The sequence below is a fragment of the Equus quagga genome, chromosome 3 (assembly GCF_021613505.1).
Source record: "Equus quagga isolate Etosha38 chromosome 3, UCLA_HA_Equagga_1.0, whole genome shotgun sequence".
Lineage (NCBI taxonomy): Eukaryota > Metazoa > Chordata > Mammalia > Perissodactyla > Equidae > Equus > Equus quagga.
The window spans coordinates 121,282,085-121,301,712 of NC_060269.1; the positions used below are offsets into that span (position 1 = coordinate 121,282,085).

General features: G+C 37.8%; 1 protein-coding gene across 3 annotated transcripts in view; it reads left to right on the plus strand.

Annotated features, from left to right (window-relative positions):
- Positions 1 to 19,628, plus strand: part of LOC124237237 (phospholipid-transporting ATPase IA-like) — a 220,743-nt gene that overhangs the window by 19,328 nt on the left and 181,787 nt on the right. For 2 of the 3 annotated variants that reach the window (XM_046656693.1, XM_046656694.1), the window contains exons 2-5: positions 9,110 to 9,224; positions 10,426 to 10,525; positions 11,703 to 11,801; positions 18,756 to 18,801. In XM_046656693.1, coding sequence (XP_046512649.1) covers positions 9,110 to 9,224; positions 10,426 to 10,525; positions 11,703 to 11,801; positions 18,756 to 18,801 — 360 coding nt within the window. Of the gene's footprint in view, positions 1 to 9,109; positions 9,225 to 10,425; positions 10,526 to 11,702; positions 11,802 to 18,755; positions 18,802 to 19,628 lie in introns of those variants that run through there. The other variant, XM_046656695.1, reaches the window with a different exon arrangement.

The window sequence follows — 19,628 nt, forward strand, 5'->3', positions numbered from 1 at the left end:
GAAAGAAGATTGGTATCTTGATGAACAGGTCCCTCAAGACTGCCTACAGTTGGGGAAGGAGAGTTTTCCAAAGAAAACCAAAGAACTGTTCAGAAGAAGCAGATGCTGAGCTGAAATGAGCAGTAGATGCCTACTGCATAGAGGCTCAATCAACACTTGGTACCTGGAAGGTATATTGATGCAATTGAAAATTTCATTTCCCCTCTGGCTATTGCAGTCGTGGTCTAGAAATTTGAGACATATTGCTGAGTGGTTTCTATTTAATTTCTATCCTTTTAAAGGTGTTTGATTTCTTCAATGCCGTATTTGAAAATGTAGTATATAAGTCTTAACCTTTAAAGTACACAGTTCATTGTTTCCTGAGTGGTGGTTTCTTCCTTTTGTACCCTCTCTGTCTGAGCAGCTGCTGTCAGATTCACAATTGAACATTTGAAATCACTCTTCTGCTCCAACAACGCAGAACATGGGATTTCAGATCTCTTCCGTGGTTCCAGTACCTGCCTCTGCATTTCTAATTATATAAACAATATATGTATAGTAAGATACCATTAAAAACAAAATAAATAAAAGACAAACCTAAATTATTTAGCCAAAGATTGTTTTCTTCCAGAAACTTGAGCCAAAATAATTATTAGATGAGAACTTTTAATTATTCTTATTTTTCTCAGGGAACAAAATAAAAACACATAAACCTTTGGAAAGGACCCTGGGTAATGCTCATAATTTCCTACTAAGTAGCACCTGCCTTTAATCACACCTAAGTTCTACAGTTGTGCCTCTAAAGTCTCTGGCTAGTTTTCCAGTCAATATTCTTTCATCAGATCCTATGATGTTGCAAGCATGACCGTTTGTCTAATGACCTCCTTCTAGCTCAAGAAACGTAAGCAATTAATGTGGTCTCTTTAATGTCTAATATTGGAAGCCATTGAGTAAAAGGAGATATAATTGGACTCTCCTGAATATATTTAGGAGATAATATAATAGATATTCTGATTCCAATTACAGCCTTACTTGTAACTGCAGTAAAGCTGAGTCTGCAAAAACTCAATGGTTCTATAACCATATTACCAGGCAACAGAATGATTGTGTATCTTATTCTCTTCTCCCTCCTACCTACCCTCCTCTGTTTTTCTGTTGTATAACCCCCATACAGATGACAATTTGGAGGAAATATGTACTTTTTTAATATTAATTTATAAAATTAGGTAAAATCCATTCTTTTACTGTCTACTTATTGGTCGCAGGTTTAATTAAATATTATCCAAAAATTTAAAAAATAGTAATACTTACATTAGTGTCCTTAAGACGTTTGTTTTTCCCATCTCAAGTATGTTGAAGGGGCGATTAACTTTATTATCTCTGGATATGGGGTAGGGTGACAGGAACGGTTTGAGTGACAAGTTTTGTGCTACATTGCTAGTATAATGTCATTTCATCCTCACAATAACTGTATTTTATGCGGAGGAGGCTGAGGCTCAGAACATAAAATTATGTTATTCCCAGTATTATGTAAAAGTGTCATCATCTAAATTTGAACACAGATCTGACTACAAAGCCTATTCCTTTGCCCCACAGTCTGCCTGTCTGATTTCAGTAATAAACATAATAGCTAGAATTTTTGTATGTGCATGAGGGGTCGGGTACTGTCCTGAGTGCTTTACACACATGCATTATCTCATTTAATCCCCAGAAAAACCTGTAAAAGAAGGTGGACAGCTGACGTTAAATAATTTGTCTAAGGTAACCAGAGCTCATAACTGATGGACCTAAACAGTCTCTCTCACTCCGTGTTCTGTGCTCCCCATCACGATTCTGTAATGTCGTCCTTGAGTGTACCTGGTGTTTTCAGTATTATTGATTAGCATGTTATAAAGAGAAAAGATGCACAATGTCTAAGGACAGGATTGTTTGACTGGAAAGAGAATTCTATTAAGTGGTTAATCATTGGTTGTACTTAAAATCCTAAGTTTCTTTCAAGTCTTGGGCTTTTGTTTGGAGTAGTGTCAGCCAGTGGGTATAAGTGGCATCATACAATGGTGGAATAATAGTGAGAGACATGGGGAACCTCTGTGGGTCAGACCAGCTTCATCTCCAAAGAGTATCATGTGTACATCCACTTCTTTTCATCTCTGTCACTGCAACCTCACCCAGGCCCCATCATCCTTTAACTGGATTGTGACAGTAGCCTCAAAATGATCTTCCTGCCTGAAACTTTTCAGCAGATTCCTACTGTGTAAAGAATATAAATTCAAATCTCTTTTAACCTGGCCCTGCCTCTTCTTGTTTGATGCTGTCCCTGTTCACTGTTACTGGTCCTCATGAACCAGGAAATGCCAGGCTCATTCTTGCCTCCAGGGCTCTGCTCCTGCTCAACCCTGGTTGGGTTTACACCAGAGAGAGGCCTTTCCTTATCACTCAGTGTAAAGCTGCAACAGCAGTAGTGATAACAGCAATGAGAACAGTTAATGTGTATGCTAGGCATTGTGCTCTGCGTTTATTAGCTCACTGGGTCTTCAACAATCCCCCTTTGAAGTAGGTACTATTATCATCTCCATTGTATGGATGATGAAGCCAAAGCACAGAGTTCTATTAATCACTTATTTTCTTCATCACGCTTACCATGATGTGTAATTATCTTCCTCTCCTCTAGAAAATAAGTCACTGAGAGAAAGGACCTTATCTTATTTTCTGCAGCTTTTAAAAAAATGGCTGGCACTTAGTAGGCACTTACATTCAACTTATGCTGAAATGTGTTGAATGAATGATTGAACTAATGAACAATGGGTCTTACTGATTGGGTCATGATATTTGTGATGAGAAATGGGAATTTCAGAGATGATACTTCTGCTGTAATTGTATGAGAGAACTAAAAGCCTTTCACTTAAATAACAGTTGAGCATTTTTCTTCTCTGTTACATTAGACTGTGTGCATAGAAGCATGTGACCATGAATCTGGGCAGAGGAAGAAAGGAAAACTATATATCAACATACTCAGTAACCCTGTAGTCAATAGGTGGATGCCAGGTAGTTGCTGGCAACAGAGTATAGTCACTACTTGTCTTCTTTTCAAATATGGAGATTTAGCCATGATCACAAAATACCATTTGATTTTGTGACTGAGTTCTGGCTGCAGATTATATAAGGCAGCTGTTGCTGTGAAATGTCTGCCTCAAGTAGGGAAACTTTTTAATTTAGTTTTAAAAATTTCCCTGTTCTTATGAACAAATGAGATACTGACTTTTTTCTTCCTGGTGCCTAGCGGATACTAATTGCACGGGATTTTGGAGCTGAAAGAGAATGTCAGATTATTAGCCTGGCTTCCTCATTTCACAAGGGAAGAGAATAATCCCCAGATAGTAAGTGGTTTGTGCAGGGTCACGTGAGTGATCAGTGGAAGAACCAGAGCTCACCTCAGAACCACTACGTGGGTTTAATGATTGACCACTGTTAGGGGAAGATGGACAGTTGTTCACTTCAGGGCCACAATTAGGATGATGACCCATCGGCATCTTTATTTTTATTATATAATGATATGTAATATATAATAAAATGAAGTTTATAAAATATATTTTAAATAAATAAAATATATATACAATGTATTATATAATATAATAAAAGGACTCTTTATTTCCCTATAATTCTTCATCTTTCTGAAGTCTGGAAATAGCATTTGATAATTTTATAACTAAGAATGCAGAATTTGGCCTGGTAAAGTCTCTAGTTTGGTGTGTGCTTATTCTAAGGAATTTTGTCATTACAATACTAAGTAATTTTATTATGAATTAAGCCACAATTCAGAAGGCAAAACTGCTTTTCCACTGGGGGAAATAATAGTCAAGTGGGATATTACAAACACTAAATATGGAATTTTCAATGTACCTGGAATTCTGAATTACTGAATCCTTGTCTATTCTGTTTGACTGAAATGAGGAAAAGCTTTCTTATTCATTTTAATAAAAAGGAGTCCAGAATAGTTTCTTTTGGGAGACTGGTTTGATTCTGGTGGGTTTTAAGATATTACAGATGTTGGAGAGTGCAACATTGAAAGAAGCTAAGATGTTTCAGAAGCCACTGTTAAGCCTTGTTCCTTTCTATTCCTGAAAGTGATGGGCATGTGAATGTCCCAAGATTTTCTCTATAGAACTTGTAGGTTATTAAGAGTAATGATGCTGTTAGTGGATGTCAAATGCCTGACTGAGCACTGAGGACACTGGAGTGAATGCCTGAGTGATTCTTCTGGAGAATCCAAAATGTAGGGAAGGAGTGTGTATGTGGTATCACTACCATCATTAGTTTGTGTGTCTGTACTTGAGGACCATGTTGAGATGTCCCCCAAAATTTGCAAATGAGAGAAATGAACTTGCCTTCTTATTTCTTTGTAAGATCAAACATGATAGGAGCAGAGTCACCTGCAAGAGGGGCAGATTTGTTCCTCGACCTACACGGTTTGATGGTAATCCCACTGCAGATTAAATGTCAATTCAAATTAGGAGATGGTGATGGTCAGGAAAGGGATGAGTCAGAGAGTTAAACATTGGCAGCACTCTTCTCAGCTCTGTGGAGGGGAAGAGATATGTTGGCCAACAGATTTGAAATATCATGGCCCCAGTGCCAAAGTATTCCAAGAGACTTAGAAGATTTTGGTCCTATGGGTGCGTCTACCCCTGTCGTGGGATTGGGTGCATCAGGCTGTGCTAGCCCGATGCTTAGACTTATGTCATCCACCAGTGGTGTTGCTTCGATGCTCACCATTCAGTTTCACTTGGTCATTTGATCTTCCACATAGGCCAACATGGGAGAACTGAATTGATTATGAGACTTCAATTACTCTAGTTCTTATGGCAATTATTTCTCATCATAAATTTACTAATTGTCATTTTGGATTTGTGCATCAATCTTACAGGCTTGGATAACCTGTGTCTGCTTCTAAGAGAGGAATCTATTCTTGATATTGCTAAATATGTTTTTGCTCATTTGTAAATTCATCAGACATTGAGTGCTTACTGTGAGCCAGAGGTCTAATATTTGGATAACTCTCAGTGTAACAGGGGAAGCAGGTGAATTGGCAATTTCAAGGTAAAGAATTACCACTCTGGACATTACTTGGGAGGCAGTGTGCCAGCTTCCCATTTCTATGAGGCTCAACATATGAATTTATCATTGTCTGCTGCTGTTGACTGTTTAAGTATAATAGATTGCATTTATTGTGTACTTGAATATTAGGCATTTTGTTAAGTACTTTGCATAAATACTTCTATTTAGTACCAACTATTCCATACAATATTTCTGTTTTATGGACTAGAAAACTGAAGCCTAAAGAGAGTAACTACCTAACATCATGTTTTATTCTTGGCTTTGCCATTTACCAGGTAGTGTCTATTTGAGTATTCTTGATATGAGGTTTGAATGTATTTCACGATGGGCTTCGGAGTTCGCTGTGGACCATCTCAGTACTGACCCTGGATGGGTCACTGAGGGGCTCCCAGAAGCAGTCAGCCTAACCTCTTTGAGTCCATTTTCATGAATGCACAAGCATTGGGTGCCTTCTGTGTGCAATTATTGTGCTAGGAAGAGCTGTGGGAGATGCTGAAGAGAGTGATTAAGATGTGTTTCTTTGTCTCGGCAAACTTTATCTTTCACATAAATTAAGGACAAAGAAGGCTCCGAAGGCCTGACCTTCCAGGAAGACTCTGAAAACTGTTAGTAGATACACAGCCTCACTCTCTGCCACTGCATCTGTGAGGGGATGACACAAAAGCTGGCTAGGTCCTCAGCAGTCCTTAGGAGTAAAGTCAGGTGGATTAAGAGCTGCTAGTGAATTTTAATGACTTACCTGAACAAGCCCTCTAAATTATTAAACAAATCCTAAGGGACAGAGCTTCCCTCCTTAAAACAAAGGATAGACCATGTATGGGAAGGAATAGCAAATGTGCCTTCGAAGTTTTACCTTCTTTGAGGCAGAGTAGGGGGCGGGGTGGATTCTCCCTTTGATTACCTTTGCCACCACTATATATCAGTATCTCAGTGAAGGCATTGCCTTAATGTCGATGCAGAGCTCTTTATGTGGTCATCATAGCTGTTGAAGGTGGGCAGTTTGCAGAGGAAATTTTAAAAAGAAAACAAAGCATAAAAATAGTTTTCTCTACCCACCTCCCTCAAAGGGTTGGTTCATGAATTCTGGTAGAAGAGCCTTGTTTCTCTTCTACACGGAGGGCATTTGGATTGATATGTTACCCCTATGCCCAGACCTCACCTGCCTGTTTCTGCAATGCAAGGTAAGGGCTCATTGAAGATTCTAATTATAATAGTTGCAAACTCTCACATTCCAAATTAGTAAGAATATCACTCTTTTTCCCAGATGGCTTCATGGACTATTGCTGAGGACCTCTGGGATAAGGTGCATTCATTCAGATATTCCTGAGGATCTCTGAGGTTGCTTTACTGCCTGCTAGGGGTAATTAGGGAATTAGTGGTAGCTGCAACCTCTGGTCTTCAGACATCCCAGGAGTGGGCCTCAGGTACCTGTGGGGCTCTGTGTCGCTGCTGATGGAGAAACCTGTGTGGCTGAGTGGACTGGAGCCCCGAGGAGACAGAGCAGGGGAGACCACCTGCTCCCACTGGCTGAATGCCTCACTCCCTGCTTTCAGTACAGATCTCTCTCCCTCCTCCAGTATCACACCTGCTCATCCCACTGCCTGAGCCCCAAGGATTCTGCTCCGTAAACTCAGCTTCACATGCATCATCTTTCCAAAGGTTTTCCCTAGTGCCTGAGGGAAGAAAACCTAAGGCGTCAGCAGTATTCTATGCCTAGAACCATCCAGCCCCTTCACTGGCCCTACTCTTGAGAACACCAGTCTAGACTTTCTCCCTCATTTTGGTGAGATTTTTCTTTAGAGGTCCATTATTATCAGACCTTAGTTGGGGCCTTAATAGTCCATTAGGATTGTTCTGATTACTCTGATTCCCATTTAAGGGAAAGGATTGATTGTAATCTCTTTGTCCCGGGAGAGTTTTTATGGAGCTTTGCTCCATAAAAATATTTGGATACAAATTAATGTGTAAGGGGAAGATGTGATGTCGACCTCCACCAGGCAGCATTTGAGACCCCAATGTAAACGGGTATGTCAGGCGAGGAGTGACACCTAACCCCTCAGCTTAGAACATCCAGGACCCAGGCCCTCAAAAGCCCAGTTCCATAAAGTAACCACAACCTGAGGACATCAGTTCAGAGCAGAGTGGAGAGCTGGTTTTCCCGAGGCTCTCTGTCCAGTTGAGGTGCCAGCAACAGAACATTATGAACTTTGTGCTCCCATTAAGGAAAATCTAATAAAAGATTTTTAAGAATTTTTAGAATTGATATGCCTCTATTTGCTAATCCATGTCTTAGTCCATTTGGGCTGCTGTAACAAAATACCATAGACTGGGTGGCTTATAAACAACAGAAATTTATTCCTCACAATTCTAGGAAGTCCAAGATGAAGGCACGAGCAGGTTTGGTTTATGGTGAGGGCCCACTTCCTGGTTCATAAGCTGTCTTCTTGCTGTGCCCTTACATGATCTCCAGAGTAGTGTATAAATGTATAAAATTTGTAATGAAAGTATAAAATGTGACTCACCTTGTGCCTCCCCTACTTGGAAAGCTTTCCGTGGCTCGCTGCCAACCGGAGGATGTGATTCAGACTTCTGCACAAGCATGCGAGGTCCTCCAGGATCCAGCCTGGGTGCTTTCTCTGCTCCACACCTCACCTGTCTTTACCCAGCCCCTTGTCTGTGCATCAGCAGTATTGCTCTGTTCTCACTCCCCTGCACACACTGCACGGTTCCTCACTGCCCCCGGTCCCTATGCTTAGCTTTGTAGAAAGCCTAAATGATCTGGTTTCATATAATAACAAAACCCCACAGGCAAGGTTTCTTGTACAGTTTATTACCAGCACATGGCTGTCATTATGGTCTTTATCAATGGGTGGAGAAGCATTCTTTTGCACACAAAAAAATGGGCCAGTAACCACTCCTTTGTCATTTGGGATTTATTTGGGAAACATTTGAGTACCTGCTGTTTGTTGGTACTGGTGTTAGGCTATGGCTCTAGAGAGTTCCCATTCTGGTGGGAGAAGACTGACTGATAATAAGCAGGCAGTAACAAAACCTTGTGGTAAGTGTTTTGCTGGGGACTAGGGAGGTACAGAGAGGTGTGGCAACATAGAGAAAGTCCAATGACTTTGGCATCATAGAATACTTTAGAAGAGACAAAGAGTTGACAGTGGATAGGCAGAAAAGAAAAGAAAAAATGGGTATTTGAGATAGAGTACTGGTGGTGACCCTTTCTAGTAAAGAGATAAAGGACTGATTTAATCCAGTCTCATTTAATTGCCACTAGAAGGTAATATAAGCAGTTTAAAATTTTCTCTTCTTCTAGAACTTGTATGTATTTTTAAAAAGCGGTGTCAACATTGCAACAAGGTGTTCCCGCTTGAAATTGCCTGAATTTATTGCATTGTTACCATGATTATGAGAGGACTTGAAAGATCTTAAGAAATTTAAAATTCATTGTGAACATACATTCTAATTCATGGAAAGATTAAGATGATCATAATGGATTAGACAATTGTGGTGGTTGCCTGTTTAAACCTAAATGTGTATCCTTTATCTGTCTTCATCCAAAAGGAAAAAACAAAACAAAAACAGAAAAGCATTAAATGTGTCTCTTGAATTTTTTAAATATTTGAAATTCCCTCTGTCTTGTTAGTCTTGTCTAAAACTGTAATGTAAACCAGTTTAAAATTTTTTGTTACTTTTGGACATATTGTTATGTAATGGAAGGAAATAAGTTAACATTTATGAGGAAAAGATGAGTAAAAGTTGAAGATTGATGTTACTGTTTTTGAAATGGGTCAATTTTTACATGAGTATTAAATGCTTCCTTTTAAATTTAGTAGAAATATTACATGTGGGATTTTTCGTTTTTTCTGTAACAGAAATGACACCAATAAAGGGCAGGCAAGTACCTTTTAACAGATTTTCGATTCTAGAGTAGTTACAAAATGTGTTTTTGGTCTAGATAATAAAATGAAACATTTCTTATTGAATAAGAAGACTCTCTTTCTTTAAGGTTATGAGAAGACCGATGATGTCTCAGAGAAGACTTCACTGGCTGACCAGGAGGAGATACGAACTATATTCATCAACCAGCCCCAGCTAACAAAATTTTGCAATAACCATGTCAGGTAGGAACTACCAAAGAATACTGTGGGACCAGCAGAACCCGATAGGCCCTCTCCCCCTGCCTGGTGGAAATGAAAGAATTGGCTGTTTGTCCATCTTCCAGCCAATAAGGAGATGTTAATAAGAATCTGGAAGCAGGAAGGAGCAGAAAAGATAAGCAGCCATACTCTACCAGTTCTAAATATAGTGTCTGAATAATGAAAGCTGCTCCTGGGTAAATGCCTTTGTCTTAAACCTGTTAACAGAATGATGAATTATTGTTATTGGTTAACAGGTTTTAACATTTTAGAAGAGGTCTTTGCAATTCTTCACTGAGAACTCCTTTTTGTTAAATAGTCTTTAAATTTTGGCTTTTGATAGCTGCAACATTTAGTAGGATGTTGAGGAATGGAGGGCCGTGAGAATTACTTCACTGTTATATTTTCATTCCAACAATAATATAGAAAGGATCACTGTTAGAAGCACTGTTCACTAAGTCGCCTCTGGAACCGAGTGCACATGCCTCCTGCCAGCCTAGTGTTTCTCCAGTCACAAAACTCCTAGATTTGAGAAATGCTCATTTAGAATTAATATTTACAACTTCAAATTCTAGAGTAACTTTTCTCAGTTTGGTGAGTGTGGCCTGTGTCCCTTTAATCTCCTTTCTATTTAATTAACAAGAGGAAGATTGGATGTTTCCAAGACCTAAGTGGTGATATCTTACTGATTGCGGACATGTCTGGTGTGTTTAGTGTGGAGTCAACCCAGTTCCTACAGGGGCCATGAAGAAAATTCAAACAGAACCCCAGAAAACTCCCCATTTCTCTGAAGTTATCCAGGGAAGGCATCTCTATTTAAAGTTTCTGGTCCTGCTCAAATTGCTGATTTTTTTTTTTTTGCAAGATTTTTATTTTCTATTAACATATGACACACTATCTTAACTAAAGTTGCTCTTCTTTGTAAGCTTCTCCTGGTAATGATAAACAGGATGACTGGCCAAAGACAACAAGGGTATTATGCAGAAAATTAAACTCTTACTATGTATTTAACCAGGTCCTTTCACTTCCTTTCATTTAGGTTAATAACCATTAGCAGTATTCTCTCAATTTGAAATAGAGAGCAAATATTCATCTGATTTTTTCTATGGTGGTAATAGAATTTTGTAAACATGGATGCTAATTGTGGAATAAGTGTTTTATGCTACTTTTGATTTTTGTTTTCTAGCACTGCAAAATACAACATAATCACATTCCTTCCAAGATTTCTCTACTCTCAGTTCAGAAGAGCTGCTAATTCATTTTTTCTCTTTATTGCGCTGCTTCAGGTAAAGTCTTGTCGTAAAACCTTAGTTCAAAGTGAAATGTTCAGATATTAATAAATGTTTTTGTTAAGCCATTCTAAAGCTTATCTAAAAGCAGAGAGGTGAGCTGGTTTGAGTGGACATCTCTGGCTCCGGCTACAAGTAGCGTCAGAATTCTACTACAGTCATGCATCACTTAACTACGGGGATGCATTCTAAGAAATGTGTTGTTAGGCAGTTTCATCCTTGTACAAACATCACAGAGCTCACTTACACAAACCTAGATAGTGCAGCCTCCTATACACCTAGGCTATATACTACTAATCTTATGGGACCACAGTCCTGTGTGTGATCCATTGTTGACTGAGATGTCGTTACGCGGTGCATGACTGTACCTCTTCAAGCCTTTTGATTCAATTGTATCAGCTTATTTTAAACATTCTGTAAATTTTATGTGGCAAGGACTATTCATTTTGGGTGCTAAAGGGGGATGGGACTTATTCTTAAAATATTAACTTATTTTGGTAACAGTAAAGCTGTCAGTTCTGAACCTTAGAATACAAGAACTACCATTTTAAATCTTATTTCTCTTTGTATGAGTTAGTTATAATCAGAAAAAGATGTTTCATTGTATTAAAAAATAGCGTACATTCATTGTAAAAAGAATTAGAAAATAGAACAAAGCATAAAGAAAAAAGCTTGAAACTCTTATTATTTCACCACCCAGACGCAACTACTCTCTTGAAATTTGAGTATATATTCTTCTGGTCTTTTTTTTTTTTCCTCCCAAGCATTGTTTATTGATTTAGTTTATAAAATGGGGATCATAGAGTACATATGTTTTATAATCTGCTTTATCCGTATAATAATGTGCAAATATTTTCCCAAGTGATTCATTGTATTTCTGAAATATCATTTTCAATGGTTGTATGGTATATGTGGCTATGCTATAATTTGTTTAACCAATCATCCTTTGTAGGGGTTAGTCTTACACACAACTGCTTGCAGTCAAGCTAATTCATATGCTCTTCCAGCTGCTTATTAGATGCAAGCAAATTGCCCCACCCAGTGTTAGTCGGCCCAGATAGTAAAATCAGTGGGGCACATTTTAGGAGATGCTAATACTTTGTTGTTTTTAAACCTATCGTAAACTTTCTAGTTCTCACTGGATTTCTCTTCCTTTTTTTTTAAATTCAAATAGCAAATACCTGATGTATCACCAACAGGTCGCTACACCACACTGGTTCCTCTCTTATTTATTTTAGCTGTGGCAGCTATCAAAGAGATAATAGAAGATATTGTAAGTATTTAATTTTTTCATTATAAAAGAGACTTTTATTTTTATAACATATTTTAAAATATTAAGTTATTTAATTGTTGGCAGAGGCTGTTTAAAATGCCTATCAACTTAAAAGTGTAAAGAATATGCTTCCATCCTGGAACTAATGCATGTTGATTTCTGTAGAATTAATGTCACAGAATGCTTTTTACAGTGTTCTCTTATGTTTGGAGTTTATTAATGAAAGAAGTTAATTTGAATGTAATAATTAGTTGGAGAGAAAACTATATTTGAACATTTTTACATTTTCAATTTGAACGTTATTTTAAGTTAAACACAGTAACCTCCAAATTATCTAAATGTAAAGGGGTTTTTTTTTTTTGGTAGTTTTTTATTTTAAAATTTATATACCATAGTTTTCACCTTATTAAATACTTTTGATTCCTTTTCATCTTATTTTAGTAGTTCTAAGTTTCCTTTTATCTTAATTTATTAAAAGAAAGTAACAGCAAACTTGCTACTTTTATTATTCTTTAGTAGCAAAGAAAACAGGAAGTCAGTTTGCCCTTTATAAAATAAGTTCCCTGAAATAAATTCAGGCTTTTTCTCCCTAATATTTTACCATTTTTTTAAACTACCTTAGTTGAGGAAACCAATAATTTTTTTCTAGGTCCTTTAAATACTTTGCCTGTCTGAAATGACCTTCTTCAAGCCTTAGGCAAGTCAGATGGTCAGGCAAGGAAAGGCTGAGACCTTCTTTAGAAAGCTCCAATATAAAGTTGCATAAACATTAACATTATTTCTGTAGAGATTCAAACTGAGATCTCATTAAAAACACATGAGCCCATGGCATCACCAGACCCATTAGAAATGGGTCAACTGACCTTTTAGATTATCAGACTCAAAAGCATCCAAGTGTCTAAGCGTACAAACAGAAGTTGTGTCTGTGTGTGTGTTTGAATCATAGTCCTCTTGATTGGAAATGACATACTTGACGGGGACCACTAGCTGAAAATGCATAGGGCTCTCTTCTCACCTGTATTGCTCCATACAGACTTACTATCATTTAAACTGTACCTGGATTTGGCAGTCCATAACGATTGGTCTTGGGGCCGGTCCTGTGGGGCAAGCAGTTAAGTGTGCATGTTCTGCTATGGCAGCCCAGGGTTCGCCGGTTCGGATCCCGGGTGCGGACATGGCACCACTTGGCAAGCTGTGCTGTGGTAGGTGTCCCACATAGAAAGGAGAGGAAGATGGGCACGGATGTTAGCTCAGGGCCAGTCTTCCTCAGCAAAAAGAGGAGGATTGGCAGCAGTTAGCTCAGGGCTAATCTTCCTAAAAAAAAATTTTTTTAAATAAAGATTGGTCTTTACTCCAATTTTGTCTCTTTCTTGGCCTTATGTACTCCCTTTTTTTTCTTTGTTTAACCTAATTTTCATTGAGCATCTGTTATTTACTAGAAATTACACTATTGTTGCAAATGTTTTTCTCCTTTAGTTCTTTCAATAACTTTGAAAGTTGATATTACCTCATTTTAAAGATAAGGAAGCTTAGGCTTGGAGAAGTCATGTAACTTGTCTAAGAAATCACTGGAATCAGAATTCTATCCCATCCAGTGCTCTTCCTCTGTATCATTGTGACAAGTCACCAACAATAGTATTAATAACATTTTTTGAGCCTTTAGGTTCCATGTACTTGCTCTATGTCCTTTACATTTATTAAATCTTCTAAAGGATTATTGATATTACCCCCATTTTATAGATGAGTGATAAGAGGCACAGAGAGGTAAGGTAACTCTCCCAAGGTCACACAGCTAATAACTGTGGCTGTCAGAATTCAAACAAGGCAGTTTGGCTCCAGAGCCCTGCTTTATAATCACTGCTCTAAACTACTTCTCCTATTTTTTTTAACTTCTTTTCCCTAGCAAAACTATAAGCTCTCTAGCTGTGGTTTCTAGTACCCCCTCTCTGAAGATACATTGATAAATAAAATGGTATTCAAGAATTCTTTTCTTTTTTAACAGAACTTTTATTGGCATGATGGAATAATTGGATGCTATTAGAAAGCAGTTAAGCACTTCCTAAAGAATGTAATAATAGTATTTTGGGGTAATAGTAGTATCATGTGAAGTAGTTTTCCAATTAAATCAGTGTTAAGAAATCGATTAGGGGCTGGCCTGGTGGCATAGTGGTTAAGTGTGTATGCTCTGCTTCGGTGGCCCAAGGTTCATGAGTTTGGATCCTGGGTGTGTACCTACATACCTCTAGTCAAGCCACGCTGTGGTGGCATCCCACATACAAAATAGAGGAAGATGGGCACAGATGTTAGCTCAGCGACAATCTTCCTCATAAAAAAAAAAAAGGAAAAGAAAAATTGTCTGTAAGAATGGTTTAACAAGAAGTTTATATCACTGAATAAAGTTTGAAAGTTTGATATGTTACTCCCTAGAAAAGGAAAAAAATCAAAAATTGTTTAGCTAGTTGGACAAAGAGTATCTTTATCAATAATTATAATGAATACATATATTCGTTCATTCATTCAACAAAAATATATGAAGCAGGGGCTGGCCCCGTGGCTGAGTGGTTAGGTTTGCGTGCTCTGCTGCAGGCAGCCCAGTGTTTCGTTGGTTCAAATCCTGGGCGCGGACATGGCACCGCTCATCAAACCACGCTGGGGCGGCGTCCCACATGCCACAACTAGAAGGACCCACAATGAAGAATATACAACTATGTACCGGGGGGCTTTGGGGAGAAAAAGGAAAAAAATAAATTCTTTAAAGAAAAAAAATGAAGCAGTTCTTAGATACCAGGCATTCATTAGGATGTGTATTAGAGTATGTTAAACTTTTGCTACGATAATAATCACGTCCCAAATGTCTGTGGCTTAGAGATAAGTTTATTTTTCACATACTGAAAGGCACTGCAGGCTTTTTTCTGGGAGGAGGGAGGATAGGAGACTCCGTTGTTTGTGTAGTCACTGAGGGATGCAGCTGAGTCAAGGCTCTGCTGTATGTAATGTTCGTAGTCACTAAACCAGAGAAGGAGAAAGAATGATGGTCTCGTTTCTTCATTTTGGTCCAGCAATTGCCCACATCACATCTGCTTACACCCTAATATTAGAACTAGTGACGTGACAAAAGGGAGATGTAATCTCCATGTCCGTGGAAATAGAGGAGAACCAGATGTTGGTGAAGAGCAATGTCTGTCACTCTCACTTCAGTGAATAAAACAGAGCTTACATTCTAGTAAGCCATCCTGTATGTTCTATTAAACATTTTTTAAAATTTTACAATAGAACGGTAAGAATTACCTTAGGGTGAGATACCTAAGACTTACCCACTCAGTGAATTTTAATTCATGATGCTTTGGACAGCTTAACATAATATGAGTTCCTATTTTTATGTGTAACTAACAAATAATAAATATACTTACTTGAAACTACTGTAAAATTGATGGAGAACGCTTTGTTTTGTTTTTTTAAAAAGGTGCATCTTGTCAAATGCCAATTCTTATGGTAAGAGTCAGGGTTCTTTGTTCAATTGATAATGTTCACCACTAAAAACACGCCTTCTTTGCTATACACTTGTTAACTTAAACACTGATAAACTTTATTCATTATAAAACGAATCCTTTTAAAGTCTACAGTGTTCAGAGACCAAATACTGGGAATATGCTAGTGAGAAAAAGTAGCCATGATGGAGCTTGCAGTCCGGTAGAGGGGACAGATATTAAGCAACCACACGAGCTATTATGAGAATTAAGTGATGCACTGAAGTCCTTAGAACAATGCCTAGTGTATGGTAAGTGATGAGTAAATGTTAACTGTATTGTCATCATCCAAAGATCCTTGTAACTAAAATATAGAAAATGGATCGGAAGTAAAAGAGAGAGGACTTGCGTGGACTCATTAGAGGAATATTGTAGTAGTTGATATGAAAAAATGAACTTAGACTAAGTGGTATTGTAGAGATAAACAAATATGGAAAAAATGAATTCAATGTATATTCAGGAGTAAAGTTGATGAGACTGACACCATCCAACATGCTACATACCTTACTTATTTTGTTCATATTCTGTCTCCAACCACTGGAATGTAAGCTCCAGGAGAGCAAGAGTTTTTGTCTCTTGTTCATTGTGTATCCTTAGCAATAGTAATAGGGCCTGGCACTTAGTGTTTAGTAAACATTTATTGAATTGAAGAAATGGATTGCGTGAGAGGGAGAAGATGATGTAAGGATGACTATCAGATTCTTAGTTTGTGCTAGTGGATGGTATATGTTTCCATGTCTGAAAGAAGGACCAAGTCTTGGGAGTTAAAGTCATAGGTTGCCTTTTAGATGTAGTTTGAGATGCCTTTGAGACTACCAGAGGGAGACGTCAAGGAGGCAACCAGATATAACTGTCTGTAGCTCAGATGAGAGTCTTGGCTGGTATATATTTGTATGTTGGTTGTAATTGAAACTGCAGGTATGAATGAGTTGAGCTAGGAAGAGGGCGTAGAGTCAGAAGCGAAGTGTGCCAGGGAGTAAGCCTTGAGGAATTCCATCACTGAATAACAAGTGAGGAGACAAAGAAGAAGGAGCCAAGATAGAGGTGGAGTTCCTGGGCAAGGATGTGATAAGAAATGCCTAGGGAGGAGGAGTTCCCAGAAGGAGGGAGTGGTCAACATTGCATACTTAAGTGTCCTAAAGTTCATGGCACTATTTATACGGTCTAGTTTACTGGTACACTGCCAATTAAATATTGATAATATTAAATAATTCACTAGCTCTCAGTGATATTAAATGAATTCTGATTACAGGACAGTAGGGGTATTTGAACTCAGAGAGTAACTATATTAATTTTTTCTGAACTATTAGTTTCTGAAGGAATAATGATCTCTTTAGGATTCACAGATGCTTTTTGTAGTCATAGCGTTAGAACCTGCCTAACTGGGTAGATCCTTAGGTATATTCAACACAATTGTTTCTTGACAAGTAACCTAATTTATTCTGCAGTAGGAAGGCTGAGGAAAGAGATGCTCCTGTACAAGAATTCTCTGTAAATGGAAAGTAATGTTCAGGATCTCCTTAGGTTTCACTAAGATTAAATTTCCTGTTTGAAGTGGAATGTTTCATTAATTAGCTTTTATTTGTCTCCTTCAGTTAGAAGTCTGTTATAAATGTGCACTGTTTTGGAAATATTTGCACCTACTTCCCATATCTAATTTTACCTTGGACCATTATTTTGGACTAAAATTTATTTTGGTTTACTTTTCGTTTTCTTAAGATATTTATTCACAAAAATGAGAATGTATTTTAGAGTTTTCTCAAATAGAAAATATTCTTCACTGATGCTACAAATTTTTTTTTTAAGATTTTTTAAAATTTTTTTCCTTTTTCTCCCCAAAGCCCCCTGGTAGATAGTTGTATATTCTTAGTTGTAGGTCCTTCTAGTTGTGGCATGTGGGATGCCGCTTCAGCATGGCTTGATGAGTGGTGCCATGTCCGTGCCCAGGATTCGAACCGACGAAATACTGGGCCGCCTACAGCGGAGCACATGAACTTAACCACTCAGCCACGGGGATGGCCCCCTGATGCTACAAATTTAACAGAACTTTAAAAATTCATTTAAGAATATTTGCTGGCAAATCATGTTCGTACTTTTGGAAGCAATAATTTCCTGTTAAAAGTCTACATTCTTACACTTCTTTTAGCGAGTGTTTTCTTCTGAGAAAGAATTGTAGTGTGTTCCTGCCTATGGATGTGGCAAGCATTGTTTTCAGCCAGCCTTCCACAGAGGCATGTTGAACGCTCTGTGTGCATTCTGTGCAGCTCAGTGGTTGATTGTTGGAGGGACTGGGTCCACACTGCCAGCTATTATTCTGCTCCTCCTGAGTATTGCTGTGTCTTGGAGGAGTGCTAATCCGCAACTCCAGGCTTTTCTCTTGGAGAGTGTTTTCATATGTGCACTGTAATTCTAAAAGCCATGTATCTTCTGAAATGGAAAACTTAGGAACTCATTTGTTTTAAGTTGGTTCCAACCCACCTTATAGTCAGGTATGTGCAGCTAAATCTGACCTTGGGCTTTATGTGATAGATTCTTTGAGCACAGAGTTAGTTTTACTCAACATTTTTCTTCAGCGTCAGTGGAGCCTAATATGTTGTCCTTGATGTTCAGACAGAAACCATGGAAAACCTCTCATGGAACCATAGAGAAGAGATAGTTTCCCTGGGGCACTCAAATTCTCACCTTTCCTCTGACCTTTGGTTTCTTTTTCTTACTGCTATAAAACCTTGGTTTATGTAACTCTTCAAACTCACCCACCTACACTTAGACTAAATCACCTTTTTACCACTTAATTTTTATTGGTGCTTTTGGGAAGAAAGAGAATAGGATCGTGTGATTTAGTGGCTTGTGATTTTGGGGGAGGGCAACTGCTGAGGAGCAGTAGATAGAAAAGACTTTATGTAGATGATAGATGTATTTGCTTCTAGTCATTGACAGACAGCACAGCATTAAATTATAGAGGATGTATTAAGCTTAATTAGGTAATGAATTTCCCAAGTTGGAATATTTCCATATCATTATTAAATGGTAGTTATTATAGATAATTCTCTTGGGTGATCATCTTTTTTAAGTGAGTTATTTAAGCAAAAGACTAAATCAGCCTTTCAGCTCAAACTTTTCTAGTACATTAAAATTTTAATCTTACCTATATGTTAGTGTAAAATCCTTCTGAGGACCACACACTTGTGCTCCCAGAAGAGAGAGACTGTATAAAGATAATGTGGATTGCTTTCAATTTCAAAATTCCTGAGTACCTGCTGAGCCCTTCCATCACCCCACTCCTGGCATACTTAGAATGTTGATTATGGGTGTGAAGGGATAAAAGTCTTAAGAAAAGTTAAAAGAAATCTCTTTTGTTATAGGTGCTGTTTTGTTTTATTAATCTCATTCACTTTTTCAAACTTTTTGTTTTGCTTTTAAACTTTAGAAACGACATAAAGCTGATAATGCAGTGAACAGGAAACAGACACAAGGTAGGAATTTCACATTTTATTTCTCTTATCTGTCAAATACACTTATAATAATATATACAAATCACTGCAATTAAATGTAATTCAATTGGGAATTCTGTGTATCTCTTAAGTTTTTTTCCAGGGTAAATTCTTGGTTTGTAGCATTTATTAGCATGACACTTAAATTCACATTAGAGTGATTGTAATATTTTTGAAAGGTAGCATTTTTAATATATATAAGTGCCTATAACAATGTGCTCTCAAGTACTGTCCATAAAATTTGCAGTTGTTTTGACAGCATCAAATGCTGCAAAATGTCTTTATTTTGTTTGTGATCTATAGATGTTATTCTAGAAAATGTTTATGGAGAATCAGATGTGATGTTGCTTGGGTAAAAGGCATACTGGAAGCACTTTGAGTTATGCTGTGCTTGCAGGTGATAGTTACTCCAGAAATAAATAAAATTGTTAAAACCAAGCAAGCTTCTGGAAAGTACACGGCATTTTGCCATGGCTGTTTTGTTGTGGGTTTCATTTTGACACAGCCAAAACCAAAATGACCTTCAACATGAGAAAATAGATCATCATGTGCTCAGATTTTTGAAAAATACCCAGCAACATGTGAAAGAGACTTCTTATCCCATCCCTGAGCTCTCCCCTTCTGAGAATCTCATCTCTCTCTGAAGTTCCCTGGTGTGAGGAGGATCAGCCATGTCTGCCAAAATTAGCTGGTAATTAAAAATAGTAGTTTTATATTGCTGTGATTTTTATGGGATGCTGTCAAAATGCTCTGCTTCTCACCATCTTCCATCAAAGGGATTATCTGTTGATTTTTGATACACTGAAAAA